Genomic DNA, 17,400 nt, shown 5'->3' with positions numbered 1-17,400 from the left:
CTGCTGCGAAATGGGTAGCTGAGGGAGTGGATAAGATGCAAAGAGAGGAGAGGTTGGTGAGGTGTAACCCCCCCCCCATCTGACTGGGTTGACTTGATGCAGCCACTCTAGGCGACTTCCCAGCAGATATAAAAGCATAATAAAACATCAAACGTTTAAAACTAACCTATACGAGGCTGCCTTCAGATGTCTTCTAAAATTCAGAAAGTTCATTTCCTTGACACCTGATGGGAGGGGGTGTTCCACGGGGAGGGCACCACTACTGAGAAAGCCCTGTGCCTTGTTGCCCATTTTACAGTGAGGGAACCGCCGGAAGGCCCTCAGTATCCGGGCTAAACGATGGAATAATAATAACACTAATAGTTTTAGATATGTGGAGAACTGAGGACTGGGGCAACAAGAAGCTGAGAGAAGCCACATTTGATGGATTCGCCCCTCCCTAGTGAATTCCTTGGCATTGGCCTTGGTCCAGTATACCTGAAGGAGCGTTTCCACCATTCTGCCCGGACACTGAGGTCCAGCACCGAGGGCCTTCTGGCGGTTCGCTCATTGCGAGAAGCCAAGTTGCAGGGAACTAGGCAGAGGGCCTTCTCGGTGGTGGCGCCCGCCCTGTGGAACGCCCTCCCACCAGATGTCAAAAAGGAAAACAACTACCAGACTTTTAAAGGCAGCCCTGTTCAGGGAGGCTTTTAATGTTTAATAGATTATTGTGTTGTATTTTTCTGTTGGAAGCCGCCCACAGTGGCTGGGGAGACCCGGCCAGATGGGCGGGGTATAAATAATAAATTATTATTATTATTATTATTATATTATTATTATTCCCTTGTGGGGCTGGAAGAGACACCCTGTCTAAAATCCTAGAGAGATGCAGCCGGTCACTGTAGACACCATTGGACTGGATGGTGACCACTCTTAAGGCAGATTCCTAGGTTCCTTTAGCAAAAGAACCTCAGCTGCTTCCCAAGCCAAGTCTGGCTGGTGTTTCCTCCTTCCTGACAATGGCGTGTTGTGCAAACAGTGTTTGATGGATGGTGTGGAAAAGCTTTGTGTGGTCTCCTCCCACCCCCACCCCCCTGCCTCAGCTCTGCCCTGGCTTCCTTTTGTGGGCAGTTTCTGGGCTTTCCCTGCCAACTTAGTGTCCTTATTGTATGCAGGGTCATGATGGATTAGCTTCTATTGTTACCACAAAGCGCAGCAGCAGCAGCAGCAGTATCCCCTGCGGCCAGAGCTGGAACAGCATTCTGGCAGCAGGTTTGGAATTCAAGTTAACCTTCCCCGACATCAAAATCCTCACGCCAGAACCACTTTTCCCAGTAGCGTCAATTTTCCCAGGACAGTGGCAAGGGGACGCTTCAAAACCTTAACTGCATTCTGCTTTCCTGATCCTGTTTCCTAACTGCAGATATTTTCCTAACTATTTTTAAAGTTTATTTTTTTTAAAAAAAAAGTTGGGAGATGCAACCTGGGCTGTTCTGCTTCGTGGCATCTCAGCCTTTGAAGAAATATACTGATGTGCATGCCATAATAAATCTGCTAATTATTTGCTGTGTGCAAGGCTCTTTGGTTAAAAAAAATCTTTTGACTTGAAGAAATGTTTAGCTCTGTCATCTACAGCATCTTCTTTTGAATTCTTCCTTTTAAAGAAGAATTCTTCTTCTTTCTACGTGCCAGTGGCAAGCAGGCCCATGGGCGAAAGTCAGCAGGGCAAAGGATGTAACGGGCGCACCCTTGTAGAGTAGGCTAATTTCTACGCATGCTCTCAAACACCCCTATCTCTCTTCCATCCAGGAAAAACCAAAGGCGTTCTCAGAGTTGAAGGACACAATGCAGCCTGGCTAGAAACACCCGAGGAAGGTGTGAAGCTAGACTGGTGAGGGTGTGGCCTAGAGAGAAGGGGAGTGGCCTGGGAAGAGTTCCAAGGGCATTTTAGAGAAGCCTGCAGGGTTAAAAAACAGAAGCACAACTCCAAAAGTCCAGCATTTGTAGTATGAAAAACTATGGGATTTTAGCAGGATGTTTTCAGGTCTTGCACAGATTGGAAGTGAAGCGGTTTTGCAGGCAGAAACGTTACAGGATTAGGTATAACTCCCTCAATACAATAGTGAGTGCAAATCATCGTAAATGCACAATAAAGTTGGTTTTTCTTGGGGGGGTGCTATATAGGAAAGTATAGAACCGTATGGAAAGCCCCTTAGTGTTCTAGGCAATGTCAGCTGAGCAAGACTGAATCTCCCATGCTTTGTCTTCCACTGGTTGGGATTTCTCGCTGCTAAGCTCCATAAAACTCGCTGTTGCAGGCTTAGTTGCTCTCCACGTTGAGGGCTGCTAAAATCCTTCCCTCCCCTTAAGCCGCTATTAAGCTCGCCCTCTCCCTGGAAACGCAGGCTGCTTTCTTTTCCATCCTCTTTTAACCACGTCGTTCCACAGAACTCCCCTGGCTCTCAAACCCAGGGTCCCCATTCTCCACTCCTAGGGTTTGCCAACCACAAATGTTCAACTTGGTGGGGAATAAAATAAGCCCCCCTCCAGGATTTTTTTTTAAAAAAACCCTCTAATCATCCCCCAGCCGGAAACTGGGGGCGGCTTGTGGGCCAGTTAAATGACCCCCGTGGGTCACTTGTGGCCCATGGGTCTTAGGTTGCCTACCCCTGGTCTAGCCCTTCCCAGGACAAACATACCCCCTAAATCTCCCTTAGTGCTTTAGTCAGGCTGGGAAGCATCCTTGAACTCTGAAAATGCCTCTTGCTGCCGTATGTAAGGTAAAATTTACATTTCTTGCTCTGCCCAGTTTTGCCTCTGGCCCCGCCCACTTTTTGCATGTGGCCCAGAAGTCTGTGCAGAAGCGGGCACAGAAAGCTTCCCTTAACCCTGAAGTTTTTTTTATAGTTTTTTTAAGTTGCACTTAATTTGCTCAATTTGTTATGGATTTGTTAAAATTTTGGAAAATCAATTTTAAAAAAAATGTTTTTAAGGTAGTACCTTGAAGGAATGTTGTGAAAATGATACACAAAAAAAGTTTGTACATGTTTAAACTGCTAGTTTTCCCTTGTCCCTCTGATGATGATGATGATGATGATGATGATGATAATTGTTATTATTTATACCTTGCCCATCTGGCTGGGTTTCCCCAGCCACTCTGGGCAGCTTCCAACAGAATATTAAAATACTGTTCTTTCGCTCTCTGCCCCAGATCTCGCCCTCGGGCCGGCAGTCACCAACAAAGAATGTGATGAATGGAAGCCCTTCCAAGTGCCCACGCTTTGCTAAAGTGCGGAACTGGGAGACCGGATCGGTGCTCAACGACACTTTGCATCTGAAGAGTACCATGGTAAGTGAGGCTGGCATTTCACAATATGTTTGGGGAGGGGTTTTGTCTTGTTGTGTTTTGCTTTGCCAGATCCCAGGATCACACTCCGCTAATGATTCTTTCTATATTGTTCAAATAAGTGCCTGCACTTTGGAACTCCCCGCCAGGGCCGTCCTTTCCATTTGGCTTAGTGGTGCAGTGCGCCACGGCGCCTCCCCATCAGGGGCGCTGGGCTGGGGCACCCAGCAGCCCCGCACACTGCTCATGTTCGAGGCGGTGAGCGAGGCGCTGCCGCTGAAGCGGCCTAGCTCTGCTGCTGCCCCTCCTCCGTCCCACTTGCAGGGGGTGGCCGACTGTATCCTCCGCGGTGCGCTGTTTCCGCCACGTCCCCTCGCAACAGCAGGCTTGCTAGCCGCCGTTCCAACGGCACCTAGCAAGCCGGGGGGGGGGTCGCCGGAGGAATTTTGCACCACGGCGCTGGATTCCCCTTAAGATCCAGACCCTTAAGGCCCTGCTCCCTGCCCTTTGAAATCAGGCCAGACGCCTTTGCTGTTTTCAGCACCTGCTTTAAGGGGGGGGGGAGGTTTGGCAAGCCTGTGTTTTACTGTGTAATTTTATTTTCTAATGTACAGTGGTACCCCTGGTTACAAACTTAATTCGTTCCAGAGGTCCGTTCTTAACCTGAAAGCGTTCTTAACCTGAGGTACCACTTTAGCTAATGGGGCCTCCCGCTGTCGCCGTGCCGCCGCTGCGCAATTTCTGTTCTCATCCTGAGGTAAAGTTCTTAACCTGAGGTACTACAGTGGTGCCTCGCTTAACGAATGCCCTGCTTAACGAAATTTCCGCTTAACGGAAGGATTTTTCGAGCGGAGCTTGCCGTCTCTAGACGAATGCGTTTTACGAAAAATTCGTCTAGCGAATCACGGTTTCGCATAGGAATGCATTGAAATTCAATTAATGTGTTCCTATGGGCAAAAAAAATTCAATGCATTCCTATGGGATTCGCTAGACGAATTTTTCGCTATAAGAAAAGACCCGTGGAACGAATTAATTTCGTCTAGCGAGGCACCACTGTACTTCTGGTTTAACCGAGTCTGTAACCTGAAGTGTTTATAACCCGATGTGCTTGTAACCCAAGGTACCACTGTATATATATATATTTAAAACGGCTGTTTCTGTTTATATTTTGATTTTTTAAAAAAATTAACTTGTTTAAAAAGAAAAAAATATCTTATTTTTCTCCCCCAGCCCCAATTTTTATTGGATTTTTGTGACATACAAAAATGTGTACACACTGGAAAAAAACAGGTGACAAAAGAAACCCTAATACAGAGTTGCATAAACAAATAACAACAGCAAACCAGTATATCAGAAAAAACCAGTTTGAGTGTGAGGTGTGGGTGGCTGAGATAGCCAAAGATCTTCAAAGATATGGCAGGCTGCCACACGGAAGATGCGACAAGCTTGTTTTCTGCTGCTCCAAAGGGGAGGACCCGAACCAACAGATACGTATGACAAGAAAAGTAGGGTTGCCATATTCCAAAAAGTAAAAATCCGGACAAAGTTGTTGAACTTTCTTTATGGGTCAAAGTTGTTCAGCTTTTGGGGGGAACATCTCCCCCCAAAAAGAAACGTTTTGGGAGTTTTAATGGATTTCTAAAGCTTCTTGAAAAAAATCACCCTACGTCCGGGTTTCCCCAGACATTTTGCCGATTCAGTGAAAATCCTCCCAGACGCCATTTCGCTGACCAATTCTCGGATGGGTCCGGGAAAACCAGGACTTAGTGGCAGCCCTACAAGAAAGCAGATTCAAACTACAAGAAAGAAGATTCCACCTAAACATTAGGAAGAACTTCCTGACAGTAAGAGCTGTTTGGCAGTGGAATTTGCTACCAAGGAGTGTGGTGGAGTCTCCTTCTTTGGAGGTCTTTAAGCAGAGGCTTGACAGGCAATTGTCAAGAATGCTTTGATGGTGTTTCCTGCTTGGCAGGGGGTTGGACTGGATGGCCCTTGTGGTCTCGTCCAACTCTATGACTCTATGATTCTATGATAATAAATAATCCTAATAAATAAATCTCTAATAAATAAATTTATTAGGATTATTAAATGAGAAGATACCAAAGGATAATAAAAAAGTGTTTTTATATGCTAGCACAGCAGCCAGGATGGTAATAGCCACAAATTGGAAAACACAAAAGATACCAACAAAGGAGGAGTGGATCAGCAAAGTTAGTGAGTAGTTGTTGATGGCCAAATTGACAGCAGCAGTGAGAAGTCAATCAAAACAAAAGTTAAGAAGCAAATGGAAATGCTATGATGAATATATGAAAAAAAAATCACTCAAAGGATGATATGCTTTCATGCTTAGAATGAAAGATAAGAAGCTATATAAGAGGATAAAATTGGAGATGAAGAGGATACAGATATAGAAATATACGAAAATAGAATGCACGCAGATATATATATTTATAGGAACATATAGATAATAGAATTTACAGAATTAAAATAATGATAGAAACAGAAGTCGAGTAGGCAGTGGAGGGAAGTCAGAGGGGGGTGGGAGGGGGGAAATGGTGGAGGGTGTTGTATTGTATTATATTTTTTGTTTGTATTATATTTTTTGTTTGTAGTTTTCTTTCTTTGAAACTAATGTATAAGATGGATTGTATGGATTGTTTTTAGGGACCCAGGTGGCGCAGTAGGTTAAACCACTGAGCCTAGGGCTTGCTGATCAGAAGGTCAGCGGTTCGAATCCCTGTGACGGGGTGTGCTCCCGTTGCTCGGTCCCAGCTCCTGCCAACCTAGCAGTTCGAAAGCACGTCAAAATGCAAGTAGATAAATAGGAACCGCTACAGCGGGAAGGTAAACGGCATTTCCGTGTGCTGCTCTGGTTTGCCAGAAGTGGCTTTGTCATGCTGGCCACATGACCTGGAAGCTATACGCCGGCTCCCTCGGCCAATAATGCGAGATGAGCGCGCAACCCCAGAGTCAGTCACAACTGGACCTAATGGTCAGGGGTCCCTTTACCTTTTTTATGGATTGTTTTAATTAATAAAATTTATATAAAAAAGGGAAAAAAGAAAGGAGATTCTGACTCAACATTAAGAAGGAGTTTCTGAGGGTAAGACAGGGTTACCAGGCGTCCCCGGTTTCCGGGGACAGTCCCTGGTTTCCGGGGACAGTCCCCGGAATTCCGTCCCCAGAATATCCCCAGATTTGCAAATCTGTCCCCGGGAAACGTGGCAGCGGCAGCCTCAGCAGCCCGGAGCCAGCCTGGTAGCGCAGTTGGCTCTGGTTGGCTTCAGGAGTTGCTTGCTGCTCGCTGCCGTGACGCCCACCATTGTTCCTCGCTGGAAGTCCCCATATGATGTGTCTCGTGCGCAACGCATCATATGGGGACTTCCGGAGAGGAAAAATGGTGGGCGCCACGGCAGCGGGCAGCGAGCAGCTCCTGAAGCTAGCCAGAGCCAACTGCGCTACCAGGCTGGCTCCGGGCTGCTGCCTGCCGTTGCCGCCACCACTGCCAAAGGGGAACCAGGGACATCCAGGGGTATAGATCTCCTGGCCCTTTCCCCCTTTGTTTTGACTGATCGAGGGAGGCTCGGGAGTTGCGGCCGGCCAGCCATTGCCCAGTTTTTTTAAAAAAAAAACTGCGCATTTATGTTTCACAGGGTGCAAAAGAAGGGCTTTGCACCTTTATACAATATGCGTGTGTGCTTGGGGCCCAGGGTCTTTTGCCTCACCATCCCCACTACTAGCCCCCTGTTGCTGCTCAGCTTCAAAAAGAAAAAGGGAAAAAGTGCCCCCCGGATTCATTGAAAAAAATCTGGTAACCATGGGCTAAGAACCATTCAACAGTGGAATGGACTCCCTTGGAAGTTGGTGGACTGCCAAGGAGCTGTTGTGACCATGCGTTCTTCCGCTTCACCTCTTTTCCAGGTGACCCCCTGCAGTGAGCAGGTCTGCATGGGTTCCATTATGATGCCTTCCCAGCACGTCCGAAGACCTGAAGAAGTCCGGACCAAGGAAGAGCTCCTCCCACTGGCGAAAGAGTTCATTGATCAGTATTATTCCTCCATCAAGAGGCAAGTCTTGCACAGAAAAGGTCTGGGACCCTCCTGCTTGGCAGGGCGAAGAGGGTTCTCTTCCAGAAACCATTCAGATTTCTGAAAATAGACCCATTTCTTTATTCCTATACCGGGAAAGTGTGGGGTGCAGATGCCTATTCTTATGACTGGGAAGCTTTGCATGGCTGTCCTCTTTCAGTTCATGACAAGTCAAGGCCTCTTATACATAGTCAGACCATTGTCCCATCTAGCTCTAAATCTTGCTCTCTGAATGATAGTCAGTACTTGGGATTTCTCATGTCAAATCTTCAGTTGATGAATGGGCCGGAACATCGTCTACATACAATATTATGTGATCCTTTGACCCAGGACTTGATTCATGCCACATCCAAGTCACGTATACATGACAAATGCTAGAGGAGGAGCGAAATCCCCGGGTGTCCCTTGAAACTGAATGTAGATTTGGACCAGCACTTTGGACCCACTGGGATGATGAAAGGGGGTTTGCCAAATTAATAATGTCAGTGGTAGGGCTGGGCGACATACCAATATATCGTCCAAAACTGAAGTCCATATTGTGATATCGGTTTCATAACTCTAAACCTGGCGATATATTGTGAATCATGATGTGTGTGTGTGTTTGTGCTATGCAAAAATCACAATGTGGTAGAAACCTTGAAGCCAGCCAATGCCTCTACATAGTTCCATCCTTATTTCAGACATCGTGATATATCACAGTGTTTAGCTGGTGATATTTTGTGATGCTGAAAACCAGGTGTCTTCCATCCTCAGTCTTGGAGGCAACACTGTGTTCGCCAGAAGCTATTAAACTCCAGCTGCCACCATCCCTGCCCATTGGCCATGCTGGCTGGTGCTGGAATCCAGAGAACCAACATCTACCCTCTGGATTCTAACCTCTGGAGACCACCACCTTGTCTCCCCATGGTCTACATTGGCTGTCAGCCACTCTCCAGGATTTCAGGTGGGGGGGGGTTCCCTATTCAGGGAATCCTGTCCCTCCCACAGTGGCAGCCAAGAAGCACATAAACAAGAAGAATTCTTACCAAGTAATTTTACTCATTATTCACAGAGAGACTAGGGAATGTAGTCTCCCAAAGATAATGACATTGCTCCGAGTAAAGCCCCACCTCCTCTATCTCTCCTATTCTACATCACCCCTGTGTCGGCTAATCTGAGCTTTCTGTTCTACTACTCTCAAAGCACACCTGGTCCTGGGAAGGGGGGGGGGTCAGGAATGCTTTCCAAAGACACTGAGTCTGTCAACTATCTCTCCCCTGGTCTTCTTCTTCCTACTGTTCCTCTCCCGATATTTCCCAGCTTCTCCCCTCTGCAGCCTCTGAACTATGACCTTCTGCAAACCACTGTTGTAATTCTATACTGCCCTCCTGTTCTCGGGAAGGTTCAGGAGAAGGGGGGGCAGTCCCCATCAGTCCTGCCCCTGACACCAGCCCTACTTGCACACTTGCAAAACGTAACCCAGATTTGCCCATCACAGTGGTGTTGTTGTTGACCAATGACTGCTCCTGTATAATCCTACTCTGGCAGGTTTGGCTCCAAGGCCCACCTGGAGAGGCTGGAGGAAGTCACCAAGGAGATAGAAGCTACAGACACGTACCAACTGCGAGACACGGAGCTGATCTACGGGGCCAAGCACGCCTGGCGCAATGCCTCCCGCTGTGTGGGCCGGATCCAGTGGTCCAAGCTGCAGGTGAGGTCGCATATGGTGTGTCAGTTTGCATTCCTTAGTGCAGAAAGTATTGATCTGATGTGTAGAGATCTTTCCTAGTCTACTTAATTCAAGAGGGTTCTGGAAGCTTCTCCGTGTGAAAGAAGGTTCATGATGTTTGGGTTATGCCTTCAGAGAAGCTGAGTACAGCTGGCTTAAGCTGGTTCTCTTATCTCTTTCTGTCAAGGTCATGCTGACAATAGGCCAGAAGGAGCTTAGGTTTCACTCATTTTCTCTTTCTATCTCTTTTCCGTCTGGTTTGGTGTTCTGTATGCTTAGTGTTAGGGACCCAGGTGGCGCTGTGGGTTAAACCACAGTCTAGGGCTTGCTGATCAGAAGGCTGGCGGTTCGAATCCCTGCAACAGGGTGAGCTCCCATTGCTCGGTCCCAGCTCCTGCCCACCTAGCAGTTCGAAAGCACATCAAAGTGCAAGTAGATAAATAGGAACCGCTACAGCGGGAAGGTAAACGGTGTTTCCGTGCGCTGCTCTGGTTCGCCAGAAGCAGCTTTGTCATGCTGGCCACATGCGGACAAACGCCGGCTCCCTCGGCCTCTGGAGCGAGATGAGCGCCGCAACCCCAGAGTCGGACACGACTGGACCTGATGGTCAGGGGCCCCTTTACCTTTACCTTTATGCTTAGTTTTAAATTTTAGACTTATTATAAGTATTATAAGTTTAAGTTAAGTCTGCTGCAACTGGATTTCTTATGGACAGTGCCAATCCTGAATGTATTGGATTTGTGACTGTAAGGGTGACTCCCTACAGGGAGCCAGCCCCCATCATCCTGACGTCCACCTCATCAAGTACAGAGAGCACCGGTGGTTCTGAAGCAGCCAGAGGGGGAGGGGGAGACTCAGAGGAGGAGAGAAATCAGAGGGAGGAACAATGGGAAAGCTTTGGGGGGCGGAGGGATGCAGGCAGATGCTCAGGGATGTTGCAGAGCCAGGGCACCGACTGCTTAGGGAGGAAGCTGAAAGGGCATCACTCCTTCTGGCGCAAGACGTAAGGAGAGCGCCGCAACGCAGGTCAAGGGGGCGGCGTTTTGGGGTGCCCAGACTACTTTGCTGGCATAGGAACAGACGTACGCCATTGCCGGATTCTGATTCAGGATGAGAGGTCATGTTTTAAGCTGTCTCTACACTGTAAATAAATAGCACAATAAACGTCTTTGAAGACAAAGTGGACTCGGGCGGAGTTACTCCAGAGTAGCCACGACGACCCTCTGACAGTGACCATTATGTTCATTTGCCTTCAGTAGCAGTAAAGCTCTGCTGGATGAAATATTAATTGTCTCTGGTCTATTTTTTGGGAATCCTGCAACGTGTTTAAGTTTTCCTCTGCTAACTATACATTGGAATCTACTCTGGATCAGTATTGAGTAGACTTTAAATGACATGGTCATCATCATTCATTCATTTGACGATGAATTAAATAATGGCTGCTAGCCATCCTACCTCCACGGTCGAAGGTGGTATGGACTAGGGTCTGGGAGACCAGGGTTCAAATCCCCACTCAGCCATGAAGAGCTCCCTGGGCAGCTTTGAGCTAGCCACTGTCTCTCAGTCTACCGACCTACCTCACAGGGTAGTTGTGAGGATGAAATGTGGAGGAGAAGAGTCATACCCTGTATACCAGCAGCAGTAGCAGTAGCAGGTCCTCAGAGGGAAGGATGGTATAGAAATGTAGCAGTGATACATTTCCCCCAAAAAAATTTCTGTACCCCACTCATCTTTGTTCCTGTCCCCTGAACTCCGTTCCCTTTGAATCCTTTCAGGTCTTTGACGCCCGGGACTGCACCACAGCTCATGGCATGTTCAACTACATTTGCAACCACATCAAGTATGCTACTAACAAAGGGAACCTCAGGTGTGTGGTGTTTGTAAGCCTCTCAGTAGGAAAACCTTCCCTTCGTCCCTGCCAAGGGTTGCGGCATTCCCTCAGGAATAGGAGGCTGGAGGTGACCTCAGAGGGCACCCCTCCCCTTGTCTTTTTTTTTGCACCTCGTCTCTTTCTCTCTCAGATAAATAAATCCAAAACCATCCAAGTAAACCAGGGATAGGAAAGCTTTACAGTGGTACCTCAGGTTAAGTACTTAATTGGTTCCGGAAGTCCGTACTTAACCTGAAGCGTACTTAACCTGAAGTGAACTTTCCCATTGAAATAATAATAATAATAATTTATTATTTATACCCCGCCCATCTGGCTGGGTTTCCCCAGCCACTCTGGGCGGCTTCCAACAGAAAAATGAAATAAAATAATCTATTAAACATTAAAAAGCCTCCCTAAACAGGGCTGCCTTCAGGTGTCTTCTAAAAATCTGGTAGCTGTTTTTCTCTTCGACATCTGATGGGAGGGCGTTCCACAGGGCGGGCGCCACCACCGAGAAGGCCCTCTGACTGGTTCCTTGCAAGTTGGCTTCTCGCAACGAGGGAACCGGCAGAAGGCCCTCGGTACTGGACCTCAGTGTCCGGGCAGAACGATGGGGGTGGAGACGCTCCTTCAGGTATATGGAAAGTGGATTAATCCGTTCCAGATGATGAAAAACACCCCCTAAAACAGCAATTTAACACAAATTTTACTGTCTAATGAGACCGTTGATCCATAAAATGAAGGCAATAATCAATGTACAGTGGTACCTCAGGTTAAGTACTTAATTGGTTCTGGAAGTCCGTACTTAACCTGAAGCGTACTTAACCTGAAGCGAACTTTCCCATTGAAAGTAATGGAAAGTGGATTAATCCGTTCCACATGGGTCCGCGGAGTACTTAACTTGAAAGTACTCAACCTGAAGCATACTTAACCCGAGGTATGACTGTATAGTCTGTTGAGGGCCACATTCCCTCTGGGATAATCTGATGTGGGCCGAGAACCAGCAGTGTGAAGATTTGGCCCTTGTTGTCTGTCTGGATAAATATCAGTGTGGAATGTTCAGGGGTCCAGGCAGGCAGGCCCCTTTTCAGTGTACTCCATTGTCCTCCCGTCCTCCCCACAGGACATTAATTGTTTGCAGGGGGGCTTTCGCCCCACCTCGTCCATCATGTCTCCCACCCCTTCCTTTCTGTCCCCGCTCAACCCCTCACTGTTCTGTTCTCCTCACGCTTTCCTCCTTTCCTTCCAGGCTCCCCAAGACCACCGCATGAAATTAGGCAAAAGGTTGCAAACAGCCACCCAGGCTCCGAGTTGCACCAGGCATTCAAAGTGCCGCGATGCCACTTTAGACAGACATGGCTTCCCGCAGGCACCGCTGGGAACTGTACTTTGTTAAGCGGGCTGGGAGTTGTTAGGAGACCCCTCTTCCCTCCCCTCAGAGAGTAGTGTAACAAGGAATATCTCCTCACAGGAAACGCTGGGAACTATAACTCTGTGGAGGGAATAGGGGGTCTCTTAACAACTCTCAGTACAATGGTACTTTGGTTCTCAAATGCCTTGGTACTCAAACAACTTGGAACCCAAACACAGGGCTGTCTTAAGCATACCTGGCGCCCTGGCGCCGTGGTGCGACGGATCCCTCCGGCGCCCCCGCCCCGCCCCCCAGCGCGGACCCGGGCCTAGAGACGGCCCTGCCCAAACACTGCAAACCCGGAAGTAAGTGTTCCGGTTTGCGAACTTTTTTCGGAAGCCGGACGTGCTTCGTTTTGAGTGTTACGCTTCCGTTTTGAGTGCCACACTTCCGATTTGAGTGTTACGCTGAGGTCTGTCTGTTTTTGCTATTTATTTTGCATTTTTGTTTTTGCAGCTTTTTTTGTTTTTGTTTTTGTGACTGTGTGGAACCCAGTTCAACTACTGATTGATTGATTGATTGGTTGTGTGACTGCAGTACATTGTTTATTGCTTTCATTTTATGGATCAATGGTTTCTTTAGATAGTAAAATTCATGTTAGATTGCTGTTTTAGGGGTTGTTTTTAAAAGTCTGGAACGGATTCATCCATTTTGCATTACTTTCTATGGGAAAGCGCGCCTTGGTTTTGGAACGTTTTGGAACAGACTTCTGGAACGGATTAAGTTTGAGAACCAAGGTACCACTGTTCCCTTTAAAAACAAAAAAACTACCTTTCCCAGAAGTCTCTGTGGGAAGCAATGACTGTTTAAAGGGGTATCACAGTGCCTCCCAGCCTTTCACGCTACCAGTTCCAGTGGGCACCAGTCGCCACTGCTCCTTCGCCAGTCTGAGCCTGGTATCCCAGCTGTTGACTTTTGACCTGTCTCCCCAACACTTTGGTCTCTACTCTCAGGGACCGCTGACACCCAGCCCCCTTTCCGCTTTTTGACGCCTTTTGTAGGTCGGCTATCACCATATTCCCCCAGAGGACAGATGGGAGACACGACTTCCGAGTCTGGAACTCCCAACTCATCCGCTACGCTGGCTACAAACAGCTGGATGGCACCTTCCTGGGAGACCCAGCCAACGTGGAGCTGACTGAGGTCGGTGCACGAGGAAGAGGGATCCGCCCTCCTCCAGTTTCCTAGCCATTGTAGATCGTCTTATTTATTGCCATTATCATCACCATATTTTATTGGTCAACCAAACATGGGTTATAGCCGGGCCGGGGAGTGGGAAACAGGCAGGTCTCAAAGACATGAATAAAACGTTATAATGCACATCACAGATAAACACAAATGGAGGAAAACTCAGGGCTCAAACAAGGCTCTCGGGCAGGCCTCCCCAAACTTCAGCCCTCCAGATGTTTTGGACTACGATTCCCATCTTCCCTGACCACTGGTCCTGTTAGCTAGGGATCATGGGAATTGTAGGCCAAAACATCTAGAGGGCCGCAGTTTGGGGATGCCTGCTCTCGGGCTTTCTTGAGCTGAGAAGCTTTTGTCGCAAACTTTGCTGTACTGTCGAGCTAGACAGCAGGCAATTGATTTTATCAATATCATTATTATTATTTTTATTTCATACAATTTATACACTCCTTGATTGGTTAAAAAAACCTTCATAGCTGCTTACAGAAAAGATTAAAAAAATAGCAATGATTAATAACAATTTAAGACTTTCAAAAAGTAAAATAATAGTGGACTGAAAGCATATTAAAACTTGTATTAACTTTCTAAATATCTGGGTAGGCCTGTCTAAACAAAGTCTAGTCCAAAGTCTAAACATACTTGTTTAGACTTTGGACTAGACTTTGGAACTCCCTGCCTATTGATATAAGGCAGGCACCGAAAAGAGTACAGGGATGTTGCATCACATATCAATAAGCAGGGAGTTCAGGGGCTGCCACACTAAAAGACGGAGCTCTTACAAATGCAAAAGCAGATATTATGTGGCATCTGTAACAATGGCAGTTCTGCCAATCAAAGTGTTCTAGTGGGCATATATAGGGTAAGGCAATCTCGCAGGTAAACTGGCCCCAAATTTTTAAGGGTTTTATACATTCACAGTGGCACCTTGAATTCGGCCCAGTAGCAAATCAGCTACCAGTGGAGCAGCTGGCCAGGTACTCAAATTTCTACCTCTGGACCCCTCCTTTTTGTGATGTATCAATGACATATTAGTGATGTATCTTTAGGGGTGTACCTTGGTGGTGGGATGCTAATAAAAAGGGAAGACCCCCTTTGTTCTGGGTCTCCATCTTGCTTCACCTTGTTGCAGGTGGGGCCCTGTCGCGACAGTACTTTCTTTAATAAAGACCAAGCCCACTGGCTGCTGTTTTGCTCCGATTTTCTTGGCCGGAGTCTTGTTTTGTCCAAGGGAGCCCTCAGATTTTCCGTTAACAGTTTCACTCCCATCAGCAATTGTGCTGCAACGTTCTGCACTAACAGGAACCTCCAGATCAGTGGTCAGCAACCTTTTTCAGCCGTGGGCCGGTCCACCATCCCTCAGACCATTTGGTGGGCCGGACTATACTTTTGGGGGGGGAAATGAATGAATTCCTATGCCCCACAAATAACCCAGAGGTGCATTTTAAATAAAAGGACACATTCTACTCATGTAAAAACACGCTGAATCACGGACCATCTGCGGGCCGGATTGAGAAGGCGATTGGGCCGCATCCTGCCCCCGGGCCTTAGGTTGCCTAAGGAAGGCCCACAGAGAGCACATTACAGTAATCTTCCTGGCAGTTCCTTGACCGTCGACTGTGATATTCAGGTGTTGAGGCCGCTGCCAGATGATTGCTTTATTCAGCATTCCTCCTCGTTTGCTCATGCAAAGTTTATGTAGTGGTTAGTCTACAACCACATTCACACCATACACTTAAAGCACTACGATACCAGTTTGAACAGTCATGGCTTCCCCCCGAGGATTCTGGGAGCTTTAGTTTGTTAAGGGTGCTGAGAGTTTTTAGGAGAACCCCAATAACCTCACAATTCTCAAGAGTTCTCTGTGAAGAGCGATGGACTGTTAACCCACTCTGAAAAGTGTAGTTCTGTGAGGGGAATAGAGAGGCACTCCCAGCACTCCCAACAAATGGCAGCATCCAGAATTATTTGGGGGAAGCCATGACTGTTTCACATATTATCATAACGGGTCTGGTGTGAATGTGGCCTTAGTTTGGATACAACCCAGTATTGTTCCTAAATTACATTTCAATCCTGCCCTTCCTCTTGAAGGAGCCTAAGACAGCAAACATCAACATATTAGAACAATGCAATTTAAAATAAGTTAAAAGCTTATTTAGGAACTACTAAACACCACCTGGAACATATTGAGAGTTCTTAGGAGGCCCCTATTGCGCTCACAGAGCTACGGTTCCCAGAGCTGCTTAACAAGCAATCCCTCTTCCCAGGGAACTCTGGGAATTGTAGCTCTTTGAGGGGAATAGGGTCCTCCTAAGAACTCTCAGCACCTTCCAGAATCCTTTGAGGGAAGCCATGACTGTTCACAGGGAACTCTGAAAATTGTAGCTCTCTGCCTCATGCAAGAGCTGTGCCTGGCTGCTGGTGTCCTGCAACATGGATCGCAACCCATCGGTCCTCTTTTCTTTGGACGCAGATCTGCATACAGCAAGGGTGGAAGCCGCCCAAGGGCCGTTTTGATGTCCTTCCGCTCCTGCTCCAGGCCAATGGCAACGACCCCGAGCTCTTTGAGATCCCACCTGAGCTGGTCCTGGAAGTACCCATCAGGCACCCCAAGTAAGTTGAAACGCCTGTCTTTGTTGTTTCACCACCAAGGATGTTTGGGGAGCCTTTTTGGAGTTGGCTATGGCTCTGGGCCCCACCTCAGATAGGGGACCTGGTTGCATCCTCATTGATCTTGCTGTGTGCATATGGAAAGGGACGCGGGTGGCGCTGTGCTCTAAACCAGTGTTTCCCAACCTTGTGCCTCCAGATGTTTTGGGACTACAACTCCCATCATCCCTAGCTAGCAAGACCAGTGGTCAGGAATGATGGGAATTGTAGTCCGAAAACAACTGGAGGCACAAGGTTGGGAAACACTGCTCTAAACCACTGAGCCTCTTGGGCTTGCCGATAGGAAGGTTGGCGGTTCGAATCCCGACGACGGGGTGAGCTCCTGGTGCTCTGTCCCAGCTCCTGCCAACCTAGCAGTTCGAAAACACGCCAGTGCAAGTAAATAAATAGGTACCCCTGCAGCAGGAAGGCAAATGGCGTTTCCATGTGCTCTGGCTTCCATCACGGTGTCCTGTTGCACCAGAAGAAGTTTAGTCATGCTGGTCGCATGACTCAGAAAGCTGTCTGTGGACAAATGCCGGCTTCCTCGGCCTGAAAGCGAGATTAGCACCACAACCCCATAGTCGCTTTTGACTGGACTTAACGGTCCAGGGGTCCTTGAGCTTTTTAATGTACCTTGATCTTGCTATGTGCGCACAGAAAGAGGCTGCAACTCAGTGGCAGAGCAGGTGCTTTGGACACAGAGAATCCTCAGGTTCCTTTCCTGGAATCTCCAGTTTACAAATGAGCAAATAGCAGCTGAGTGGTGAAGGGAGATTCAGTTCCCAAGATCCTGGAAAGCTGGTGCCTGGCAGAGCTAAGACTCGGTCACCATACGCTAATGGATTGACTCCTTCTAATGATGCAATAAGGAGGACATGTCCTACCCCACTAAAAGATGAATGCCACCACAGAGGCCTGCTTAGCTGGAAGGGACCCTGGGTATCATCAGGTCTCCAGCTGTTTTTGGACTACAACTCCCACCATCCCTAGCTAGAAGGACAGGGATGATGGGAACTGTGGTCCAAAACCAGCTGGAGACCCAGGTTTGGGAAACTCTGGTGCTGTGATTGAAGGACCAGACTAGGACCTGCGAGACCAGGGATCAAATCCTCACTCGGCCATGAACCTTGGTCCAGTTGCTGCAACTCAGCCTAACCTACC

The 17,400-nt window shown here is 47.8% G+C and overlaps 1 protein-coding gene across 4 annotated transcripts in view; it reads left to right on the top strand.

Annotated features, from left to right (window-relative positions):
• NOS1 (nitric oxide synthase 1) overlaps positions 1-17,400 on the top strand; it is a 119,159-nt gene that overhangs the window by 61,259 nt on the left and 40,500 nt on the right. For all 4 annotated transcript variants that reach the window (XM_035098445.3, XM_035098442.3, XM_060269289.2 and 1 more), the window contains 6 exons: positions 3,191-3,328; positions 7,247-7,392; positions 8,941-9,103; positions 10,897-10,988; positions 13,404-13,545; positions 16,061-16,200. In XM_035098445.3, the coding sequence (XP_034954336.3) occupies positions 3,191-3,328; positions 7,247-7,392; positions 8,941-9,103; positions 10,897-10,988; positions 13,404-13,545; positions 16,061-16,200 (821 nt within the window). The remainder of the gene's footprint in view (positions 1-3,190; positions 3,329-7,246; positions 7,393-8,940; positions 9,104-10,896; positions 10,989-13,403; positions 13,546-16,060; positions 16,201-17,400) is intronic.

This window comes from Zootoca vivipara, chromosome 16 (genome assembly GCF_965207765.1).
Source record: "Zootoca vivipara chromosome 16, rZooViv2.hap1.1, whole genome shotgun sequence".
NCBI lineage: Eukaryota > Metazoa > Chordata > Lepidosauria > Squamata > Lacertidae > Zootoca > Zootoca vivipara.
The sequence above is the reverse complement of the archived record's forward strand: the minus strand, read 5'-3'. Positions and strand labels throughout refer to the sequence as shown.